Source organism: Sarcophilus harrisii, chromosome 2 (genome assembly GCF_902635505.1).
Source record: "Sarcophilus harrisii chromosome 2, mSarHar1.11, whole genome shotgun sequence".
Lineage (NCBI taxonomy): Eukaryota > Metazoa > Chordata > Mammalia > Dasyuromorphia > Dasyuridae > Sarcophilus > Sarcophilus harrisii.
In genome coordinates, this window is record NC_045427.1 from 570,635,878 (window position 1) to 570,658,303 (window position 22,426).

At 38.1% G+C, this 22,426-nt stretch overlaps 1 protein-coding gene across 5 annotated transcripts in view; it reads right to left on the reverse strand.

The window, feature by feature from the left end:
* Positions 1–22,426, reverse strand: part of AFAP1L2 (actin filament associated protein 1 like 2) — a 130,020-nt gene that overhangs the window by 29,513 nt on the left and 78,081 nt on the right. For all 5 annotated transcript variants that reach the window (XM_031955883.1, XM_023495775.2, XM_023495771.2 and 2 more), the window contains 3 exons: positions 21,280–21,372; positions 19,278–19,372; positions 3,583–3,673 (listed from right to left, as the gene is read on the reverse strand). In XM_031955883.1, the coding sequence (XP_031811743.1) occupies positions 3,583–3,673; positions 19,278–19,372; positions 21,280–21,372 (279 nt within the window). The remainder of the gene's footprint in view (positions 1–3,582; positions 3,674–19,277; positions 19,373–21,279; positions 21,373–22,426) is intronic.

Genomic DNA, 22,426 nt, shown 5'->3' on the forward strand with positions numbered 1-22,426 from the left:
ACCATTCTTTTAGGAACTTAACAAAATTACTTTCCTATGGACCAAGATAGTATGATGATTGACACAATCACATAATCTTTAATTAGGCATAAAGAGGATCTCAATTATGGTCAATTCATCAAAAGGTCAATTTTTAACCTGAGTATTCAACATTATTTTGAAGCAATTTAACTGCTTATTCCCCTAATCATCTCTCAATTCTCTTTCTTGAGAGCCAACAGACTTGAATTAGCCTCATCACTATTTGTTTTTTAACAGCTCCACTCTTTGTAATTCTGGTCGTCTATTAAGAAGTCCTTGCAATGATCCAAATTCTCACTGTAATTAACAAATCCAAATTCACTGAACAATGATGAACAACAGGAAGCATGAGTCTAGCCCATGATGAAGTATCTACATTATGAAGAGGCTCACCTCTTTCCGATTCTCCTCCCCAACTACCTGGGAATCAGGCACAAGCTAATACTTGCCAGGAGAAAAAAAATAATCTAAAATGCAGGGGCAGCTGCTCACTGAGTCACCAATTCAGCCTGCTTTAAAGTGCCCCAACCTGTGGGTTCTTGATTTGCCTTGTCTCATATCTCACCCATCAGACATGAATAAAACAGCCCTGAGCTTTGGTGTGAAGCTTTAGTCCAGACTGATGTCTGAAAAAGCAGCTGATGTTCAGCTCATCAATTACAGGCACACATCTAACCATAAGACCACTGTTCTTCAAATCCTATAAAACAAAACTGGGATTCTGGCTTTCTAGAGCCTAGAACCTTTTGGCAGGTAAAAACATGGTATGAGAAAAGCAGAGGTAGCATGAAAAAACACATTTCCTAGTTCATCCTGATTCTTTAGCTGTTTTTTTCATGGGATCCATATCCCTTCTTTACTATTCCCCCCAGTGACATCATTCTTTTTAGCAATATTCATTCATTATGGCCACTAATAGAATGATAAAACATTCTTTATACTTTAATCTCATTTAATCTCTAGAACAACTCTGGTCAGGTAAAGTGGAGCAAATATTTTCTCCTGTTTTAGTGATGAAGCAGAGAAAGAGAGGAAACATGGGAAAAGAAAAAAAAGGGAGTGAAAGAGAGATTAGGAGAAAAGGGGAGAGGACCCTATATAGGTAAAGAGAAGAGGTAGAAGCAAGGAGGAAGAGAGATTACGTTACTCGTTCAAGATTATACAGACAGGAATTATTACAAGTGGAATTAGAATCTATGTCTCCTCATACAGAATGGGCCAGAGCTTTTCCATTGTCATTAACTGTGAGTTTGGTTTTTATTCTAAATTTGTTATTCTGTTAATATCGCAACATTTGTACTACAGGTTTTGTACCAAAGTTGAGAAGGAATGAAAAAAAAAATTGAGTTTTGAGCCTCTAAGATTAAGCCGATATTCTTTCTTCCCTAATCTCCCTGTACTGAATTCCTTTATTGCTTGATTTGGGGTCAGGGCCAGCTGTAGATGGAAGGTTTGGCTACACTAATTTTGAGCAGAGAAAGAAGTGACTGTTTTAGCTCTCTCTGTTTCAAGTTCTTGGCATTGTGGTGTTGAGGAAAGAGAACTGACTCTGGAGTCAGGTTTAAATTTTGCCTCTCATTCTATCTATGAGACAAAATTATTTAAGCTCCACAGGCCCAAGTTTTCTTATCTTTAAAGTAAAGGGGTTAGATTAGATGGCCTTCCAGCACCAGCTCTAGGAACCTATGTAAGCTTCAGTTTTCCTCATTTTATAAATGAGCAGATTGTACTAGATGGTCTCCAATGTTCCTTCAAGTGCTAGATCTAGGATGCTATGATCCTTGGCCCAAGACAAGTGAGAACTTCTAAATCTCCAAAGAATTAAAGAAAAAAAAATACACTCCACAAATTATTTAGTCCATCCTCTATTCAGACACAACTGGTGACCAAATATTCTTAGATAACTATCCAATAACCTTCAGGAGATGTTGTCCTTTCAATTTAGTAAACAGTAGTTATTATTGAAAACAGAAAATCAGATCACATAAACTTAAGTTTAAAACAACAAAGATTTCTAAATAACCACAAATCTAACATTCTTTTTAAGGCCTTGTGCTAAATTTCACAATCCCTTAAAAGCTACAAATTTCATCTCTGAGCTTAGCAGAAATTACCTCAGCTGTGTTACATTGTATAAGTCACAACTTCTTATCCTCTCCAACAGGGAAATAAGGTGGTTGAAGTAAATTGATTTCTAAAATCCCTTTAGAGTTAGGGTTCTACCTGGGTTTCTATTTCAGGTGTATATATTCCAGTAGGAATCATGGCTGGTGCTAATCTCAGGACCAAAGACGATCCTCTGGATATTTTCTCACAGTATACATATTCCCTAGATTTAGATTTTGCTGTCTAAATCAATCCAAGGTACCACATGATACTTTGATGCACTCAATGATAAGAAGGCTTATCAGAACTTTAACAAACTTGAGCTTCCACCTCACTAGTATTTTGAAGGAGACCCATCCTCTAACAAGATCCACTATGGCTATTAGTTGGCCTATATAAATGTCCTCTATAACCTCAAATTCATCTAGAGAGATAGAACAACTGATCAAATCATACTGTTCTGTTGAAGCTAGGACATCTCAGAAGGATATAGTATGCACTACAGCAGCACTATGGTAGATATCCTTAGCTCCAGAACTCAGGGGAAACAGGGAAAAGAGTAAAGAAGGGAGAAAGAGGAAGAGAAAAAGAAGCATGGAGAAAGGAGGAAAACAGGCATAGTATTTGGGGAGTGGTAGAGGAAGAATCCACAATAATCACTTCCCATGTCCCTCCGTGGACCTTTCGTGTCAAGACGCACGGCAGATCTTACATGTTTATCTGAGGAGGGCCTTTGTGATTTAAACAACCAATCCTAATAGTCGTAATGTAGCAGAACACCACTGGATTTGAAATCAGAAAGATATGAGTTCAAATCCTGCCTTAGACATGTAGGACATGCTGAGTGTCACTGGGCAAGGGACATGGTTTCCTCATTTGTAGAATGAGGGCTTTGGATTCAATGAGTTCTAAGAATTCTTTCAATTCTAGATCTATAATTAAAACTCAATGGTCTCTGAGCTGGCCAAGTTCAGGAGAAAAGCTGTGTTTTACCGCTAAACCAGTTAAGAACCTCTTTAACTCTTTCTCAAGCCTGGTAACAAAGAGGCTTCTCTTTTCTGCTTCAGACTTCACCTCATTTGGCACAGACACTTGACCCTTCCTCTCCCTGTATGTGCTGATGTCAGCAATGCTCAGCAGAACATGATAACAGGAAACATCAGATCCCATAAACCTTCTAATCCTGAGCCAATTTCATTCTGGTCCTAGCCATGTTCTGCTTTAATCTTGGCACTCCATTTAGACCAATGAGAGCCTTCTTGGGGGACAACTCTTAAGTCTCACTTGATGTGAAATCCTGATAAGGAGCTACCTTTTAAAATCCCAATAAGATTTCTCTTGCCTTCAAGCTACAAGGCAAGAATGTCTACAGCTACTGGGTTGTCAGAAGCACTAGTCTTCTCATGTGCAAAAAGTACTTAAATCACCCTTAATGGTGAAGCTGCTGGGATGTACCATTTAAGGAAGTATCATATGGTTCTGCCTCTTCATAATATCCCTCTGGAGACTCGATCTTTGGGACTGGGAGCTGTTTCCTTTCTGGAATCTGTGGAATGAACAAATAAAACAAACATTTTTCTTTCTTTCTTTTTAAAATAAATATACAGGAGAAAGAACTCAGAATTAACTCTTTCAGTGGAAGAATGGAAAGAGTTTCTGGATAAAAGTTTCTAAGAGAAAAATGTTATATGGTCTTAGAATCAGTTAAATTTTAATAAGATATGGAAGCAGTTAGATTAGGAGATTGTGAATATGGAGTTGAGAAGCAATGTGGGGAAAAAAATCCTTAGTATTTAAAACGGGAAACCTTAGAAAGTATATAAGGTCTGTCTCTCCCCCATCTCAGATGAAGAAACTGAGGCTTTCAGAGGTTAAGTGGCAGACTCCATAGTCACTGAGAGGTAGGATTTTAACCCAATACCTCCAGTCCTATAAAAATGCTAGTTATTATTACCTTACTGGAATGTTGTAAGCTGTATTAGGAAAGAAAGATCAACTAGTTAATAAATGTTTAGCAATCAACTGATCATGCCTAGCATCAGACTGTAAATGTTTTAACATTTTAGACTATCTATAAACATACCTTTGCAATGATTTCTTAAATTTAAAATTCCATGGAAAATTTTGAGGTAATATTTGTTAGTTGTCATTGGTTTTGAGAATGAAGGATGAGCAACAGAAACAACAGAAACATTTTGTTGAGTTCCACATTAAAGAGACTCAGAATGTTGTTCTATTATATTTGAAGGCTTTTAAATACTGTATATGTTTTAGATTTTCAATATACAAGAGATGGTTATGGACTTTGAAACCAACCATTCCTTCAATCTAGCTGAAGTCTTCTTCATGCTTTAGGAAAAAGAGATTTACAAGCAAATAGCAAAGGTATATAAGGAAAGAATGGAAAGGAGGAAGCCCAAAGGGAACTAGACCACTACTCTTTTGTTTCCTTCCTTAACATTACTGGAAAATGCTTATAAACAAAACAAAACAAACAAAAAAAGTCTGTGTGTAACAATGGTATTAAAGGACATTGATACTGGAATTAGAAGATCCAGGTTCAAATCCCAACTCTGACACTTATTAGCAAAGGTCTACAATTAAGCACTTTGAGTCTCGGCTTCCTTGTCTGTAAAATGAAATAACAGCAGTGTATTTATCTACCTAAAAAGGATTTGTGTGGTAAAGGCTTTGTAAAACTTAAAGTAGTATAAAAAATTTATTATTATCATAAAGCATTCACCAGGGCTTTACCTCAAAGATGTAGATAACATACATAACCATAGCTTTGTAAAACTATATCTTGATATCTATTCTAACTATATAATAACTATGTCTCTGATGCCCTAAAGAATGTTAACTCATAGGGACATTTTACTGGAGAATTATACTCAATTAGAGTGGAGGATTCTGAGTCAGACCTTTATCCCAAGTTATATAGATTATCTTTCCTAGGCAAATCCTACCACAGATTCATCCAAAGTGCTTGTAGGCCAAATTGTTGGTATGACTTTCTGGGAAAAGGGTAGAATGAGGGAGGAATGATGGGCAGGTGCTAAGAGGCATCTGATTATCTCCTTATGAGAAGGGACATATAAGAAGCTCTTCCTCTTTCTAACAGGGACTTTAAGTTCATCACAATAAAAACAGCATTGTAAATCAAGCAAAGCTGAAAGCCAACTCTAGGAAACAAACCAGACATCTTTTAAGTTGACAGGGGTACAAATCAAGGAAGCAGATGAAGTGTCACTAAAGTAAGTCTTTGAAAAGATCCCAGAACCTGAGAAAAGTCCCAGCATGATTTCTAAGACCTTCCTTAAAAATTTGAGTGCGCACACACACACACACACACACGAAATATGAATTGACCCCTTGGCAATAACCCAGGGTAAGGAAAAAAAGACTATCTTCTAGACTGGATAAGTTATTCAGAAACCTGCCAAACTAAGGAAGCAAAATAAGAAGGGTCAAAAAATAGGGGGCTATCTCCACTGGTCAGCAGATCTCTAAGAATCTAATTCTTTTGCGAGGTTAAGGATCATGTCTTGTACATCTTTGTATCCTTCAGTTTCTATCAGAGGGTCTTGAACACAATGGGCACTTAATACCTGATTTCAAAGTTTGGTAACATCAAAACCATAGCAACTATAATGATGTATCCAAAACTTTGTCTTAAGAGATGGTTTGATTTTGCTTAATTTATCCCTTCTTTGATCACAGAGAATACATAATATTGAAGGGAATGGAGATGTATTGAACTAATAGCCCAGGAATTTCCCCAAGAATGTGGCAATTTTTTTTTTTGGGGGGGGGGGGGAGAGAGGAATCCATAAAAGGCTCACAATAGGATAATTCAATTCAATAAACATTCAGTTCTTACTATGTTTTAAATACTGTGTTAGGTGTTAGGGATACAAAGATAAAAATCAAAACATTTTTTGCCCTCAAGAAACTTACATTCTATTAGGTGAGAATAATATGAACACAGAAAAATAAATACAAAATATGTGTAAAACTTCCTCTGTGGTTCCTTCACTAGCTCCCATTAAATGAAGATTATTCTGACTCCTCTCAGTGTTCCTAGGTCAATCCCAAGGGTCACTAGGAGTTTACAGTACTCTTGCTCATGAGTCCTCATAGGTAAGCTTCCCACTAATTGTCAGATTTAATAAGCTTTTTAAAAAGGGGGTTTATTAAGTGGCTTTGCAAAGGCAGTTCTTAGAGAAACAAACAGGTGATGCACTATGCTTTTGCCCACACAGGTTCCCTGGGAAGAACAGATTCAAACATATCCAAATGGTAATAAGATGCACTTATACAGAAATGGTATGGTAAAAGGGTAACAGAGCTCTTGTTTTCTCTATAGACTGACTCAAATGAACTCTCTGAGTCTGCTTTCTTCACAAAAATAATTTTGTTGATTGGGAGAGAGTATTAACACTGATAACTAAAGAATTAGGAAAGGCATCTTTTTTAGGAGATGATCCTTGAGCTGATCATTCAATGAAGCTTGGGATTAGAAGAGGTCAAGTTGAGAAAGGAGAACACTTATAGTATTGTATAGGTGTCATACTGGGCAAAATTCATGTAAGCAATGGGATTGGTCCATTCATTTTATGGTTGCCTGAGGTGGTCCTGGATTCCTAAATTCTTTCAAATGAAGCCAGATCTGGAAGGAAGGAAATTCCAAGACATCCAGAATTTACATTCAGATGAGGATTCTCATGATCTTAGTGTGAAAAAGGCCTGTTCTCCAGTGTAAGAAAGCTTAGGCCCCAATTTGAATGAATTTTTTTCCCAGGAGTAATAAACACACTCTAAAAGCTCTGACCCAGTAATGACGGAGCACCAATTCCTTACTTTTTCAACAACCACAGTGTATATTAGAGCACAGGAAGTTCAAGAAGTCAGTATTGGGAGACTTGTTTCTGGATTGGGATGAGGAGGAAGGGTCAGTGAGTAGGTCATGGCCAAATTTCTCAGATGTATCAATAGACAAGTTGTGGGAAATTCTCTCAATTAAGTTAATTCATTTAAGACTAGCCTTTTATCTTTTCATTTTCTGAGTATAGGAGAAGACAAGGAGTGTAAAGCAGAGAAATCTGATGTCAATCAGCTTGAGAACATCTGTTTCTCCCAAGGCAGTCAGAGCAGCTGGCTGCTCTGGAGTCAGGGTCCATATTCACACAGTCCCAACAGACCCCTACTCTTGTCTGTTCTAGGGGGACGTTTTTTTGTTCATTCCTTTGAGGGTCATAAATAATCAGGAGTGTGAATTAAAAGCATTTGTTTCAAGCAGAGAACCCAGAATAGAGCAATAAATTGAAATGAAATGGGGGCAGCTGCTGTAGATGAGAATATAGAGATCCACCCACCACCTCTCTCTACAGGAAGGGTGAGGGAGGTGGCACAAGGCTAAAACATGAAGTTTGAAGGGCAGGAGGAAGAGCTTTGGAATTCTGAGAGGGAAGAGTTTTTTTGTTTTTTGTTTTTTTTTCCCCTTGCTAGAAGCACGGAAAGAGAACAGAAAGAGACTCTCCAAAGCCATGATCAATGACTCAGAATTCCTAAGCTGGGGAGCTAGAGGAGAAAAAAAAAAAACTTCTCTAGGTCCCAACAACCCAAAGGTCACAGAAACAAAGTTGGGAGAAACCTCAGAAGTCATCTACTTCAGTGGCCTCCAACTCAACTACAAACAGGGCCACTTAGGTACATATGAACCCCTGCAGATTGCATACTGACAGTTTTAAAATGTGTCTCTCTGTGTGTGTATATACACATACATATTCTTCTAAGAAAAATCTATATGTACATAGATCCAAAATCAGCCTATCTCTCTATTTATAAAGAGAAAGAAAATCTATCTATCTATCTATCTATCTACAAATCCAGGGAGAAGGCCAGAAGTTAGTGATTTGCCCAGGATCTCACAGACATAATTTCTCTTCCGCCCATCAGTCTTTCAAATATTGAAAAACAATCCCTTCTTTGCCTCACAGTGGGTAGGACGCTGGGATTCGAGTCATGAAGACTTGAGTTCAAAATTGATTTCAGACATTTATTAGTTGTGTAATACTTAACTTTGATTTACCTCAGTTTTCTCAATTGTAAAATGGGGACAATAACAGCACTTCCCTTGTTGTGAGGATTAAATGAGAATATATTTGTAAAGTGCTTAGGATAATCCCTAGTATGTAGTAGGCTTTATATAAAGGTTTATTCCCTTCTTCTTCCACTAGTCTTCTCTTTTTCAGGCTAAACATACCCACTTAGAATAGCTAGTTCTTTCTAATATACATATATATTTTTAAGGCATGACTAAGTTCCCTTGCCGGTCTACATTGGCTCTGAATACATTCCTGATAGTCAATATTCTTTACTATTGTTAAAATTTATTTCCTTAAATATTTTCCAATTACATTAAAAAGATTTTAACATTCATTTTTAAAAATTGAGTTACAAATCTTTCCCTTTTTGCCTCTCCCCCATCCCTTGAGAAGGTAAGCAATATTTAATCATGCAAAATATATTTCCATATTAGCCATGATGCAAAAGATACGCCGCCTCCCCTCCCCCGGCCCAAGAAAAATAAAGTAAAAAAAGTCTTCCATTTGCATTCAGAATTCAACAATTCTCTCTCAGTATGATTGCATTTTCAACTTGGATCCTTTGGAATTGTCTTGCAAGAATCATTGTGATGATCAGAATAATTTAGTCTTTCACAGATATTCATTGTTACAATATTGCTGTTATTATGTACAATGGTTTTCTAGTTGTCAACATTTTCTCTAAAATATGATGACCAGCACTAGGCACAATATTCTAGAAGTGGTCTGGCCAAGAGAGAGTATGATAGGACCACCATCTCTCTCACAAGTGATGTAAGGCTTCTATTTGTGAATGAAGAATCAGATGATTGTCTTAGCTTTTTGACACATCATACAGATGATTCACTAAGCTTGCAGCAGGAATTTGTGATGGTATATCTGCATCTTTTATTATTATATTGTCATTTTATATTACATATGCATCTTTTATTAAGATGGAGAAATGAAATGGAGGACTCTGTTGCTACAGCCTGACCAGTCAAATTCAAGGCAAGGGAAAGAGAACTGTTAAGATAAAGATACAACTTAAGGTATAAACAAGCTAAACCATGTAGACAGGCATCATGTAAGTGTAGTAGGACTCAATTTTAAGACTCTTTTGCAATTTGTGAAACTGTTACCATTTATATATTTTCCATGACAAATTTCTCTTGGAAAGACTTCCTTAAACTGATGCAAAGTGAAGTAAATAGAATCAGCAGACACTATACATAGTAACATCAATATTGCATAATGATCAATTATGAATGACTTATCAACTCTCAGCAATACACAATGATTCAAGACAATTCCAAAGGGCTCATGTTGAAAAATACTCTCTCTCCAGAGAAAGAACTGATGGAGTCTGAATGCAGTTTGAAATGAACTATTTTTCACCATATTTTTTGCTTTTGGTCTGTGTTTTTCTTCACAACATGACTAAGCTAGAAATATGTTTTGCACAAAGGCACACATATAACATGTCAAAATGCTTACCATATCAGGGAGAGAGGGGGAGAATAGGAACTTAAAATTAAAAAAAGAAAAAAATGAAGGTGAACAATTGTTTTTACATGTAATTGGGAAAATAAAATGATTAAAAAAATTTTCCTAGAATGTTTTGCAGTAAAACTACTTTAAAGTACTTAAGAGAATAAACACTATTTATTTCAAAGGAAATGGAAAAAGCTACCAATCCAATAGACTGGAGATATGGCCTGGACCAAGGCCATGAGTTAAAACAAGAAAAATTCAAAGGGTCTCAAGTTAACCTACTATAGCAAAATGATGTGCCACTATCTTGGTTACATTCTCACCAATGCCCATCCCTCTACAAAGTCACAGGTCTAACTTCTATCGTCTCTCAACTTTTTTGTTTTTTGGTTCCTAATAGGAATTTAGTCTGTGTCTACTAATAACTTTCTGAACAAGATGGTGGTTTGGGAATCATATCTTTCTTATTTAGCTAGGGCTGATCCTGGCAAGAATTTTCCTAAGGAGGAACCAGTGAAGTCTTGGTATGCTAGTCTCCACTATGTCTCTATACTGGATATCTTCTCTATCTTCCCCTTCTTCTCTTTTCTAACTTGATTTGTAAATTGTTTCCCCCCATTAGGTTGTAAGCTCCTTGAGTGAAAGGACTATCTTTCTCTTTCTTATTTGTTTTCCCAACATTTAGCACTGTACCTGACACATAACTGATATTTAATAAATGTTTACTGACTGAAAGCATGCTAGAATCAATATGTGGAGGTTTTTTTTTTTTTTTTAATTTATCTGTTATGAGAGAAGAAAGATTCATTCCACACCTAGAATTAGCTGTTAGGGCTATATTCTTTCATTCACTACATTTTCTCATCAGGGAGAGCTACCCTGTTTTTCCATATCCAGATACTTCAGCCTACACAGCTGTTCAACTCTTTGCCCAAGCCAGATTCCCTCAGTGCTTCATGATAAAAACTATGCCGGCTAGGAGGAGGTTGGGATATGTTACAGAGATGAAAAAAGAGAAATATGATGTATGTGTGGGTCACTGGGCTTTAGTTCATCCTGGCTTTAAGGCCTATCTTATGATTCACTCACTGATTTAGCAGTTCCCTCCGGGAGAGTGAACCTTGGACAGCGCAAAGGTGATCATTTGAAGAAGTTGGAGAAGACTGTCTCTCAGCAAAATAATTCCATGGAAAGTGGAGCTGGCTTATACTATGAAGCTGGATAGGTTTTCTGGAAAATCTCCCCAGGGCCTGGAATTAATCCATTGGAATAACTGTCTTCCATCTGAAAACTCTCCTCCCTATTAAGCTGGGTTTTGCCCTATCAATTCCATTGACTAATATTCTCTCAAACCTCTGTGGTCCCCCTACCCCAAAGCAGAATTCACTAGAAATGCAATATTTTCTCTAGAGAAAGAGCTAGCATTCTCCATAATTTCTCCATAGTTTCTACTCCCTTGGACACTCCTTTCTTCTCATCCCACACTTCTTTCCAAGTCCTTTTATTTCCTGCACCAGAACCCTTGTTGCTGCAGTGGCTGACAGGGAAAGGTATTTGGGTAGTAAACTCCACCGTAAGGCTCCTCTTAGGCAAGGGATCTTAACATTTTTGTGTGTCAAAGATCCCTTTGGAAGCCTGGTGAAACTTATTTGACCTTTTCTCAAAATAAAATTTCTAAATGCAAAACAACAACAACAACAACAACAACAACAACAACAAAAACCCATGCATAGAATTATAGGGGAAACCAATTATATTTGAAATAAATTCAACAAAATATATTTCATAAGATGACAGCAACTAAGTACAAAGACCCCCCAGTTAAGAATCCCTACTGTAAAGGATGAGAGCTATCTTTAGTCAAGGAAATCAAGTCCTCTGGAAGGTGCTCATGGTGACCTAATGAACTTTAAAACTTGTTCAGGCGACATCTTGAAACAAATACATTTACCTCACTATTTTAAACATACAAATTCCTGAGTCTGAGTTGACACTACACAGTTGGAGAGAGGTTCCAATTCAGGAAATTCCCCTCATTTTTTCTTAACCTGTGAACAGCTGCTCCCCCAGAGGCAAAGCAAGCAATGGAGTTTCCATCTGGCAAGGAGTAAGGCTTTTTGGGGCAGAAGAGCCACAATCAGGTTATAACAACAGAGCCAATCCATTCAGAGAAACTGCTACATTCCTTGTTTACCTCTCATTGGCACTGGAAAGCCTCCAAATTACTTTCCTGTATTCCTTCTCTTCCTCTTACTATCACTCCTCCTCTACTTTATTCAGTGTCCCCCCATAATAGTGCAGTTTAGTCTTAAGGTTTCCAAAGTGCTTTCTCATTTGGGCTTCACAACAATCTTGTAGGTACTAAAAGTATTATCTGCCTTTTGTTGTTGTTTTTCAGTAGTTTTTCAATCATGTCTGACTCTTTGTAACCCTATTTGGAGTTTTCTTGGCAAAGATGCTGGAGTGGTTTTCCATATTCTGCAGATAAGGAAACTGAGGTAAACACTGTTACATGACTTGCCCAGAGTCTATACACAGCTAATAAGTTGTCAGACTAGATTGGAACTCAGGAAGATGAGTTTTCCTGACTCCAGGCCCTAGCACTTTATCCACTGCACCACCTATCTGGCTAACCCCATTTTACCACATGGTAAAACTGAAGCACACATAGGTTATGTGGCTTGCTCTTGGCTACCCATCTATTAAACATCAAAGATAAGATTCAAATCCAGGTCTTCAGATTTCAATGCTTTCCAGGTTACTCTGTCTTTCTCAAATCCCTTCCCTTCAGAATAGAAGCAGAAAACTGCTCCTAAGTGACATGAGCAAAACCAAAATGCTCTATCAAGCACTGAGGATTTGGAGAGGAAAAGAGGGTAATCTGACCTCCTGATAAGAGTCTCAATTAGAAATGGGTCCCCATTCTCCTCAATATTTGAATCACTGTTGACCTTGACGACTTGCTGCATCCTTCGCTTGGCTTCTGTGAGATGGCTTTCCCTTAGTTCCCTCTGTGTTTCTTCTGTTTATAAGACCATCTTTGAAAAGTAACTGTTCCCCAAGACTCTCCTTTATCTGTTTTCTATATTTTCTCTCTTTATATAATTTTTATGTCAACATAACATTCTATCCCCCTCTCTCTTCCTTTTCACTTCCAAAGTCTTAAGCCTAATCACTACTCATGTCTTCAAACTTCCTCACTACCTACTTGGCTCCTTAATCCCTTAGAATTTAGCTATTGCTTCTGCCATTTGACTGAAACTGTGCTTGCCAAGATTGCTAGTGACTGTTAAATTATTAAATCCGTGGGTTTTTCTTTGGCTTAATTACTTTTGACCTCCACAAATTTTGCTAGATTTGAATACTTCCTCCTTTAAGATATGTGCTTTTTCCTCCTCTGGCTTTCAAAACAATGCTTTCTGTTTTCCTTCATGTTTGCCCGTCTGTTCCTTTTGTCACCATTCCTGGATTATCACTAGTAATTGATCCTACCCTGTTACTGTGAGTATTGGTCTCCAAGACTCCATAGTAGGCCCTCTTCTCCTTTCTCTTTACATGTTCTACTGGATCTCAAGGGTTCAGATAATTTTTCTGCACAGGACTCCAACAATCTATATTATTGTATAATAGACCTAGAGTTGGCCATTTAGTCCAACTATCTCATAAAAGGGAACCAAGGTCTGAGGAAATTAAGTAATTTGCCTATGGTCAAATAGGTAGTAAACAATGCATTGCCTCAGTTTCCCTGAATTATTATGCCTTGAATAAAGTTATTCTACTGCTACTTCTTTGTTCCTTAAAAATGGGGAAATTAAGTTAGAAAAGAGGTCCTGAAACATCATTGAGTCATAAAACTCTAGGTACCTTACCTCAAATGCTTGCTGGGATAATTCCCCCTCCTTTGAGAATTGCCCCTCACCTCACTGTCTCCTGCCCTCTTACATTCTCATCTTGATCCCATCCTGTCAGGACTAAATTATGATACTTTCCTGGAATTCTGGCTTGTCCTCCACCCAGTATCCTCGCCCCCCTCACTTCCATACCTTATCTGCCTTTGTTTCCCCTGGCTATAAAAGTCTCTTGAATTAGTTGATTCATGCTGAATGCTTTGAGACAAAAGTCCCATGCAGCCAGCTAGCCTCTGCTAATCTAAACTTTCCATGTTAAAATGATTAAAGACCAATCTCTGTCTTGCCTCAATTTCTCCGGTATTACAACATTAACTGTAGGATTTTGGCCTAGGCTTTCTGACTGGAAACAGTGCTGTTCCTACCATACCACAATGAGTTCCAGTCATGCATCAGCCCATTGGTACTTGTTTCCCCCCTAGATATCCTGTAAGCTATGCAAACTATGCCCAAAACAGAAATTGTGAGAAATGATGGACATTTGTTTTCCACAGCAATGAAAATTAAATTGGAGAAATGAAACTCTATATTCTAGTCAAACTGATCACTAGCTAGTCCCCAAACTAACAATCCCCTCCTGCCTCTCTGGAATGGAATACACTCCTAACTTCTTTAACCTTGTTTTCTTTCAAGGATCATCTCAGATGGGATCAGCTATGTGAAGCTTTTCCTCATTTCTCCAGTTAATAATGTTGTATTATTTGGAATTAACTGAGTGAAGAGGATCTCAAGGGAATATAGCCTTAAGTCACAATTAAAGTATGTTTTAACACTTTATAATAATAGGGCTATAGCTAAAAAGTTGCAGGTTTGTCCCCTCCAGTTTTCACATCACCTCTTAATTAGTATTTAAGTACTTCTTTTAAAGGTGATGATGGCTTTGAATTCTCTTAAGAATTTATTACTTGTATTCTTTTATTTCTGGGATTAGAATGTAAGTCTGAACTCCCTGCGGAGAAAAGACCAAGCCGGGGCATGGGGGCTTCTGTGTCCAGGGTGTTATGCTTTGCACTTCTTTGCTAACAAATTCCTTGTCAGATGGAAGATGCCTTTTCTCACAAGACTGTAATAAACCCCTTTTTCCTTTTTCTTACTCTGATTATTTTTGTGGACATTACTGAATGGGACCAGGTGAAGATTTCTCAAAAAGTCTATGAGGTACAGTAGGTCAGACCTTAGGCCTGAGTGTCAGGAACTGGCTGATCCCTAGTCTCAGAGGGCAGTAGGACAGAAAAGGTCAGATCCTAGGTCTAAGCTTCAAGAAGTTATGACCCACAGGAAACAGACAGCATTGCTGACCACTGGTCAATGGTTATTTCCTTTTCAGTCCATTCAATGAACCCAAGTCTTTTGCTATATAATTCACTTCCTAAAATATTTGGGAGTCAACCTGCCAAGGCGAAGTCAGGAACTTATAGGAACACAATAACAAAACACTTTCCACACAAATAAAGTTTAAAAATGACAATATATAATTCAGTCCCTGTTTCTGGCCCTGGGCCACACATCATGTTGGGGGTTGGAGCTGAGGGCTCTGTGTCTGCTCAGCTGGTGTGCCTGTACCTTTCCTTACGGGACTGAACAAATGCTTCCTTTTTGTATCTGAAGATATCTCTGAGTAGTCAATTTGGGTAACTGTCCTTGACAGCTGTGAATGGGACCAGATGGAGATTTCTCAAAAAGTCTATGAGATAGAGTAAGTCAGACCTTAGGCCTAAGTCACATGATCCCTATTCCCAGAGCCTGAAGATCAGGCCTTGGGCCTCAGGTGTATGAAGTCCCATGATCTCTGGGCCTAGTGGTCTCTAAAAGGTTAAGCCCTTAAGTCAGTTATAGGAAGTGACGTGACCCACAGGAAGCAGACAACAGTGGTCAAGAATGGTTATAACCATCCTTTTAGTCTATCCAATGAAAAGGCTTAGATCTTTTGCTATTTAACACCTGACAAGCTTTTCACTTGTCAGGTCCACAAGCACATGGTGGGAGCTGGGATGCCTCCCAGGTGTACCTGGGCCTCTCCCTGCAGGGACTAAATAAATGCCTTCTCTTTGTACCCAAAGATGTCTCTGATCCGTTAATTAGGGGAAGGGAGTATTTGTCCCACACAGTTCTGTATATGCTGTATTTCTCCAGTTACATATAATCTGCTTGAGGGTGAAGGCTTTGTGTGTGTGTGTCTATCTCTTGGGTAACAAACAGTGCCTTGTACATTTTGGGGAGCCTGAACCTGTGATTTTATTAATGTAATAAATTCATAATGTCAACACTGCTTCCACATTAACGCAACTGGACTGCTTATAAAGCTAGGCTGAAAGAAGTTTGGGCACTGGGAGGGTAAGCCCTGGCTACACAATTAATATGTGGAGGAGGAAGTACTTGAACTAGAGCTCACTGATTGCAAGTTTGGTCCTCTATCCACTCTATCAGACTGACTCAAGTTGAAATAATAGGCACTTAGCAAAAGTTTGTTGAAAGTCATTGAATTCATATCCCTCATTGTAACCAAATTGTACCACTTCTCATCTCTTGAATGTATCTCACTTTTGTGTCTTTGGTCAGATCATTTTAAGCTGATCCCTTCCCTTCCCCTCTACTCTCTCTACCTACTTTTCAAGGGCCAGTTCAAAGAAGTGCCCTCAACCTAGGAGAGTGTGAACATTTTACTCCTGAATTCCTACAGCATTGTCTTCATACATCTTTAACATATATATACCACATATACATACATACACACACCCCTACCTTTTATATATACACCTTTTCACTTATAATTATTTATACATGCTTTTAGATTCTTTAAGAACAGGGCCTGTGGCATTCATTTTTGTATGTATCACAATGAAGTGGACATAGCAGGTGTTCAAAAAATATTTGCTGAACGAGAGAATCAGTAAAATTTGATCTCACCAAGGAATAGAGATGAACTTGTACTTATCTAACATTAATACTATGTATGAGGCAATGAGAGGCGTCTGGCCCAGATCATGAGCCAATAGCATGTTCCAAGTTCTGGGCTTCTGAGGACCTCCATCTGCCTTCCTATTCCCTCATTTGAAGGACACTTAATATATTGGATGCAATGATGGGCCGCTTAGGACATGTCCTTAGTTACCTTGGTTAGACGCACAGATTGAACCATTCCCCATACTCCTATTTCTCTCTGCCTTAAGGCTTGAGGAACACAGCAATCTCTCAAAAACTACAGGAACAGCTCAGTAGAGAGAGGAAAACAAAAATGTGTAAAATTATTGAGGGGTGAGATACCCTAACAGCCCCGAGGCTGGTATCGCAGGTTTTGCAAAAGAAAGAATTCGCAGTCCCAGTCTCCAAGTGAGGTTTGGCAAAAAATGGTTTATTTTCACTGAGAAGCTCTTTCTCTCAGTGGGCTCCTTCTTGCTTAGAAAGACAGCAAAGATTGGGGTACAGAGTTTTGATTTTATTTAGCTTTCTATGGCTCGGTGCTAGGGATCAATTAATTTCCAAATCAATAAGAGTGATGATTGTTTCCCAGGCCAAACTGATTTCCAGATCAAATGGAGGTGGGAATTACACTTGGGAACCAGGTAGGAAGGTAGGGGTCATTTTAGGAATTTTCCCAAGGCCAGGTGGCCCACCCTCTACAAAGATCAGAGGAACACAGAGTCCTATTACATCAGAATGAAGACCATGATATGAGATATGACCATTGTGTTCAGTCGTCTGACTTACTTATACTTTGTTCACTGGCACAGAACTGGCCAGAATTATATACCTGCATCAAAGAAGAGGCTGTGCCCTATAAGCAAAAAAAAGAATTGTAGTAGCTCAAAAGAAATGAAATGTGCAAATTCAGAGATGTCTCCATTCTAAATGTTCATGAGCCCAACTTGTGACAAAGCCTTCCAAGCTTTTATTAATCAGCCACAGCTGGACACACTGCAATAGCTCCAACATCATGATGTCATTTTGGTCCTCTTCTACTATGAAGGACAACAAACAAGCTTATATCAAAGCACAGCTGGAGATTTCAAGGAGCTAACATTTAATTGGAAGGAGTGAAAGTACTTCATATAAACAAAGAAGCATACGCACCATATTTTTAAGTAGAAAAAGTGTTAATACCTAAGGATAAAGGGTTCCCATAGGAGACAGAAATGAACTAAGCCTAAAATGAGAGTTGGGAATCTACTGGATGCAGTGACATTAGCTTCCTTGGTTTCCACAAACAAGGTACTACATCTCTCATTCTGACCATTTTCTTTCATTGTCTTCATCTCCACCCTCATGACTTCCTTAACTTCCTACAAGTCCCAATCATAATTTCACTTTCTAAAGGATGCCTTTCCTGCTTGTCTTCCTTTTCTTCTTTATTTCCTACTCACCTTATAAATAGCTTGTTTGTACATATTTGCTTTCTTTTAGTCTTCTTATTAAATTTTAAGCTCCTTAAGAGCAGGGAGTGTCCTTTGACTCTTCCTCACCGCCATCCTAGTGCTTAGTACTGCGCTGAATACATAAGAGGCCTTTAACAAATGTTTTTTGATTAAAAAGTACAGGTATCTGAAAGAATAGTTAGAAAGTCACTACAATAATCCGGGTAGGAGGCAATAGGGGCCTAAACTTTCCTGGTGGTTATCTTAGGAGAGATAAGACAATGATGGATGCAGAGAGATGTTGCTAAACTGAAAAAACATCAATTTTTTGTATAAGGGACTGGGGAGATAAGAGTCAGAGAGGAAATTGATATTGCAAAACCAAGTAAGGAAAAGTTATATTTGGGGGAGACATGGGGGAAACTGGGTTAAGTGACTTGACCAGGGTCTCACAGCTATTAAATGTTGTGTCTGAGGCAAGATTTAGTTTCTCCTGACTCCAAGGTTGGTATTCTATCTGCTGCTCTATCTAGCTGCCCCAAAGAAGGTGATATCTTTCCCAAAGAAGGAAAAATGATGAATCTTATTTTGAGTATATTAAGTATGAGGGATTTACTAGAAATGCAGTTTGAAAGAGTCCAAAAGCATGGATAGAAACTATCTGGATAGAAATATCTGGGAGTCACCTGCATAGAGATAATCAAACCTGTGACAGCTAATAACATCTCCAAGAAGGTTCAGAGCCAGAAGAGAGGATCCAGGACAGAACCTTGGAGAATACCCTCCTTATGGAATGGAACATGGATGATGACTCAGCAATGGAAACTGAGAAGCAGACATATGTGGAGGAGCACCAGAGAAAACAGTGTCATATCCAAGTGAGGAGGGAGTATCCAGGAGGAAGGGGTGCATAATATTGCATAAAAGTCAAGAAGGAGGAAGAATAAGAAAAGGCCTTTGGATTTAACAATTAAGAGATTGGAAGTTATCCATGGAAAGAACAATTTCAGAAGAATGATGAATCACCTTCTCGTCTAGAACAATTTCAGATTCAAAGAGCTTCCAAGGACAGAGTGACTCTTATCCTGACTCTGTCCTGTCTCTTCCAAGCTGTTATAAACCACTAGAGCGAAGCGTTTGGATTTTATTGCATTTTTGTTTACCTTACATTGTCTAGTACAAATCTAAATACATAGTAGGTGCTTAAAAACTACCTTTGTAATTAATCAATTGACTATGACACATAACAACTACCAGAAGCTAGAAGAGGTCCAAGTTTAGGGTATCAGGACCCAGCATTGGACACTTACTATTTTAGGAGGTGGGAGATCAGGTAGGCTCTTCTGTGGGGCGGATAAGTGCTGTCCCAACTCCCCATTGGTCAAAGGATCTGAAAAATTCAGTGCTGCAATGAAAAAAATGAAATGTTAGTATGAAGTATCTATTTTATAGAAGAATACAATATTATATATGAGTTACATCTGAAAAGGGAACTTGGTGGAATGTGCTCCAGAACTACTTTGCAGACTCTATTATCTTCTCTCCAAGAATACAACATAATGGCACCGCAACTATAAGAAAAATTCTTTTGGAGAAACCTGTTTTGGATTTCTGGAATGTTTCCCTCTTTCCCCCTCCCTCCAACTCCCCTGGGTCAAATATGGTACAGACCACAGTGTCTTCAGTAATCATTAGACCTGTAGGAGCGATTGCTATATAGAGAGACTCAGTGTTTAACCTATGATTATGGTTCTTTCCATCCCATAATTTATTCAGCAGGCAAACTGTTTTTGGCAGATTGGCCACCACTCAAATGGGATAGCTTAGTTGACATTTAGGGGCAGAGGGTGAGGGAATCACATCTAAAAACCAGTAGCACCAAATAGTCATGTGTTTTGTGGAAAAGCCCTGTTAAGTTTTTGATTTTTTAAATTTTAGAAACTAATATCCTTAAGAGATATATGTGTGAGGCACTAAATAGAGTCAATTTAACAGCCTGTAGATTTCCTTCAGGGCCTCAAGAAGGACCATTAGTCAGTTATGATAGCTAATGTCTTTTATTCCTATTACTAGGGAGGCTGAAGCTGGTGAATCACTTGAACCCAGGAATTCAGAGTTGTACTAGACTAAGATGATTGGGTGTATGCAGTCTCACATTCAACATGGTGAGTCTTAGGACACAAACTGCCATGGAGTTACCTTGCCTAAGAAGGGGTAAATAAGCCTAGATCAGAAATGAAAAGAGTCAGTACTATGTTGATCAGCAGTGGGACCGAGTCTGTAAGTAGCCACTGCAATTTCCAGCCTGTGCAGATGGATGGAAGGAAAGAAGGAAAAAAAAAACATAAAGGGGGAAAAATTCAATCCAAGTTTTTATTTCAGAGGGCAGCAGTGGCTTGGGGGGGCGGGGAGGAGATGGACAAGGGTGCAGGAGTCAAAACATCTAAATTCTAATTCCATCACTTAAATTAACTTGACCTATGATCTTAGCAAAAATAATTTCATTTTGCCTTTCTCAGTTCAAAACTTATCCCATAGGAATGTTATAAGATAAAATGAAATAAGATTATCAGAATGCTTTGAAAAGTAAAAGAATACAGATTTAAGGTATATTTTTCAAATGTCCAAAGAAGTTACTCAGATTCTAGGATATTTTAGGGATGGGAAATATATATATCTAATCAGAAGACATATATTACAAGACCAGGTGTAAAGCACCTAAAGTGGTTTAGTTTACAATATTAAAATCATCATTTCCTTATCCTGATAATGATATGAATGGATCAGGTGGATCTAGGGATAGATACTAAGTCCCTAAAGATGGAATTCTTAACTTAGAATTCTTCTTTTTCTTTTTAACATTTTGATCATCATGCATTATATAACTATTTTCCTTGGGAATTTCATAGATTTATATTATGTATTTAAAAACAACATTCTAAGGAGTCCACAGGCTATACCAGATTGCCAAAGGAATCTACAACACAAAAGGTTAAGAGACAGGCACACTTTAAGAAATGGGCATAAAACCAGTTGAAAATCAGAATACTGCCATCCCAAAATACCATCCTCCAACTGAAGAATACAGTATACTGTTATTCCAAAATACAATCTTCCAGCTGAAGAATAGAATCCTGCCATCCCAAAATACCATTCTTCAAAACACAGCTCCCAGGAATAGCTCCTCAGTCTCAGCCAAAGCTTTTGATGCTTAAGGTCCTGGCAGAATGTGGCAGATGCTCCCTGTCACCACTCCCCTCCAGGATAGCATTCCCATCCCACCAATCAGCAGCCTTGGCCCAGATCCCATACCTTTGTCTTTGTCTTTTCCTGTGCCTTCTGTCTCCACAGGCGGCTGCCTATGGGTTGTAACTTTGTTCATGTAAATGTATTCCTCATCAGAATCTAAGAAAGAACAAATGGCAAGATTCACTTTGGCTCTTGTCAAAAGAAAAGATGGGAGAACTTGTTTATACTGCCAGATTATGCTGTTTACATTAAGTAAATATATTTTTATCTCCCTTTTCAAAAAATATAGATGCAAAAAGAATCATGAATTTGAGTTAATCTAAAAAGAACTGATTCTAAGAATCAGCAGTCCTTCCAAAGTGGGGTGCCATGTTGTTGACCATTCCTCTAGACCCATTTTCTAATGTGCATGCTAGAATGAGCAAGGAGTTTGGGAGAGATTTGTTCAAAATTCCCTTCCTTATTCTAAACCAATTAGAAATTACTTTGTGTTAATAAACCTCTTTTAAAATACAGATATTTCTTAGTAAGGGTATTCTTTTCACACCTTTTAATGTGAACTACTTTAGTCAAGCATCTTTTCTTTGATTTAAGGAATTGGGACTTTGTTTAGAGGAGAAACTTGAAAGCATAGAGTAATAATGCTGGATTGAGTTGGTGGGAAGGTTTGAACAGTTAGAAAGAAAATTACAGACTGCCTTCCAAATGTGTGTCACTGTGTGTATTTATATGGGTATAGGTGAGGATGATTTAACTAGGTGAAAATGTGCCATTTACTTTCTTTCCAATTTGATATGGAAGTTCTCTTGGAAGCAAGCAATTCCTTCAGAAAATAAAGTCCATATTGATCAGGAAACTCGCTTCATGTCTTGCCTGTACCTCAAAGGTTAGTACCTATGGCTTAGTTGATTTCAAATGCATTAAGAATATTATTTTACACATTCAAACATATCACAATGATCTCATCTTAGATTTATCAGGTAGCCTTGTAGTTCAGATTTTCTATCAATAATTGATCAATTCAATTAATTAGTGAATGAGACAATTGAAGCTAAGGCTTTAATCCTAGCTCCACCATAAATCATCTGCTTTAATCTGCAGCAGGGTGGCATGGGGAGAACCTAAAGTCAAGTCCCACTTCTGACCCATCAACTGGCTATATGACATTGGGTCGGTCAGTTAACCTCTCAAGGGCCAAGGCAAATCTTTA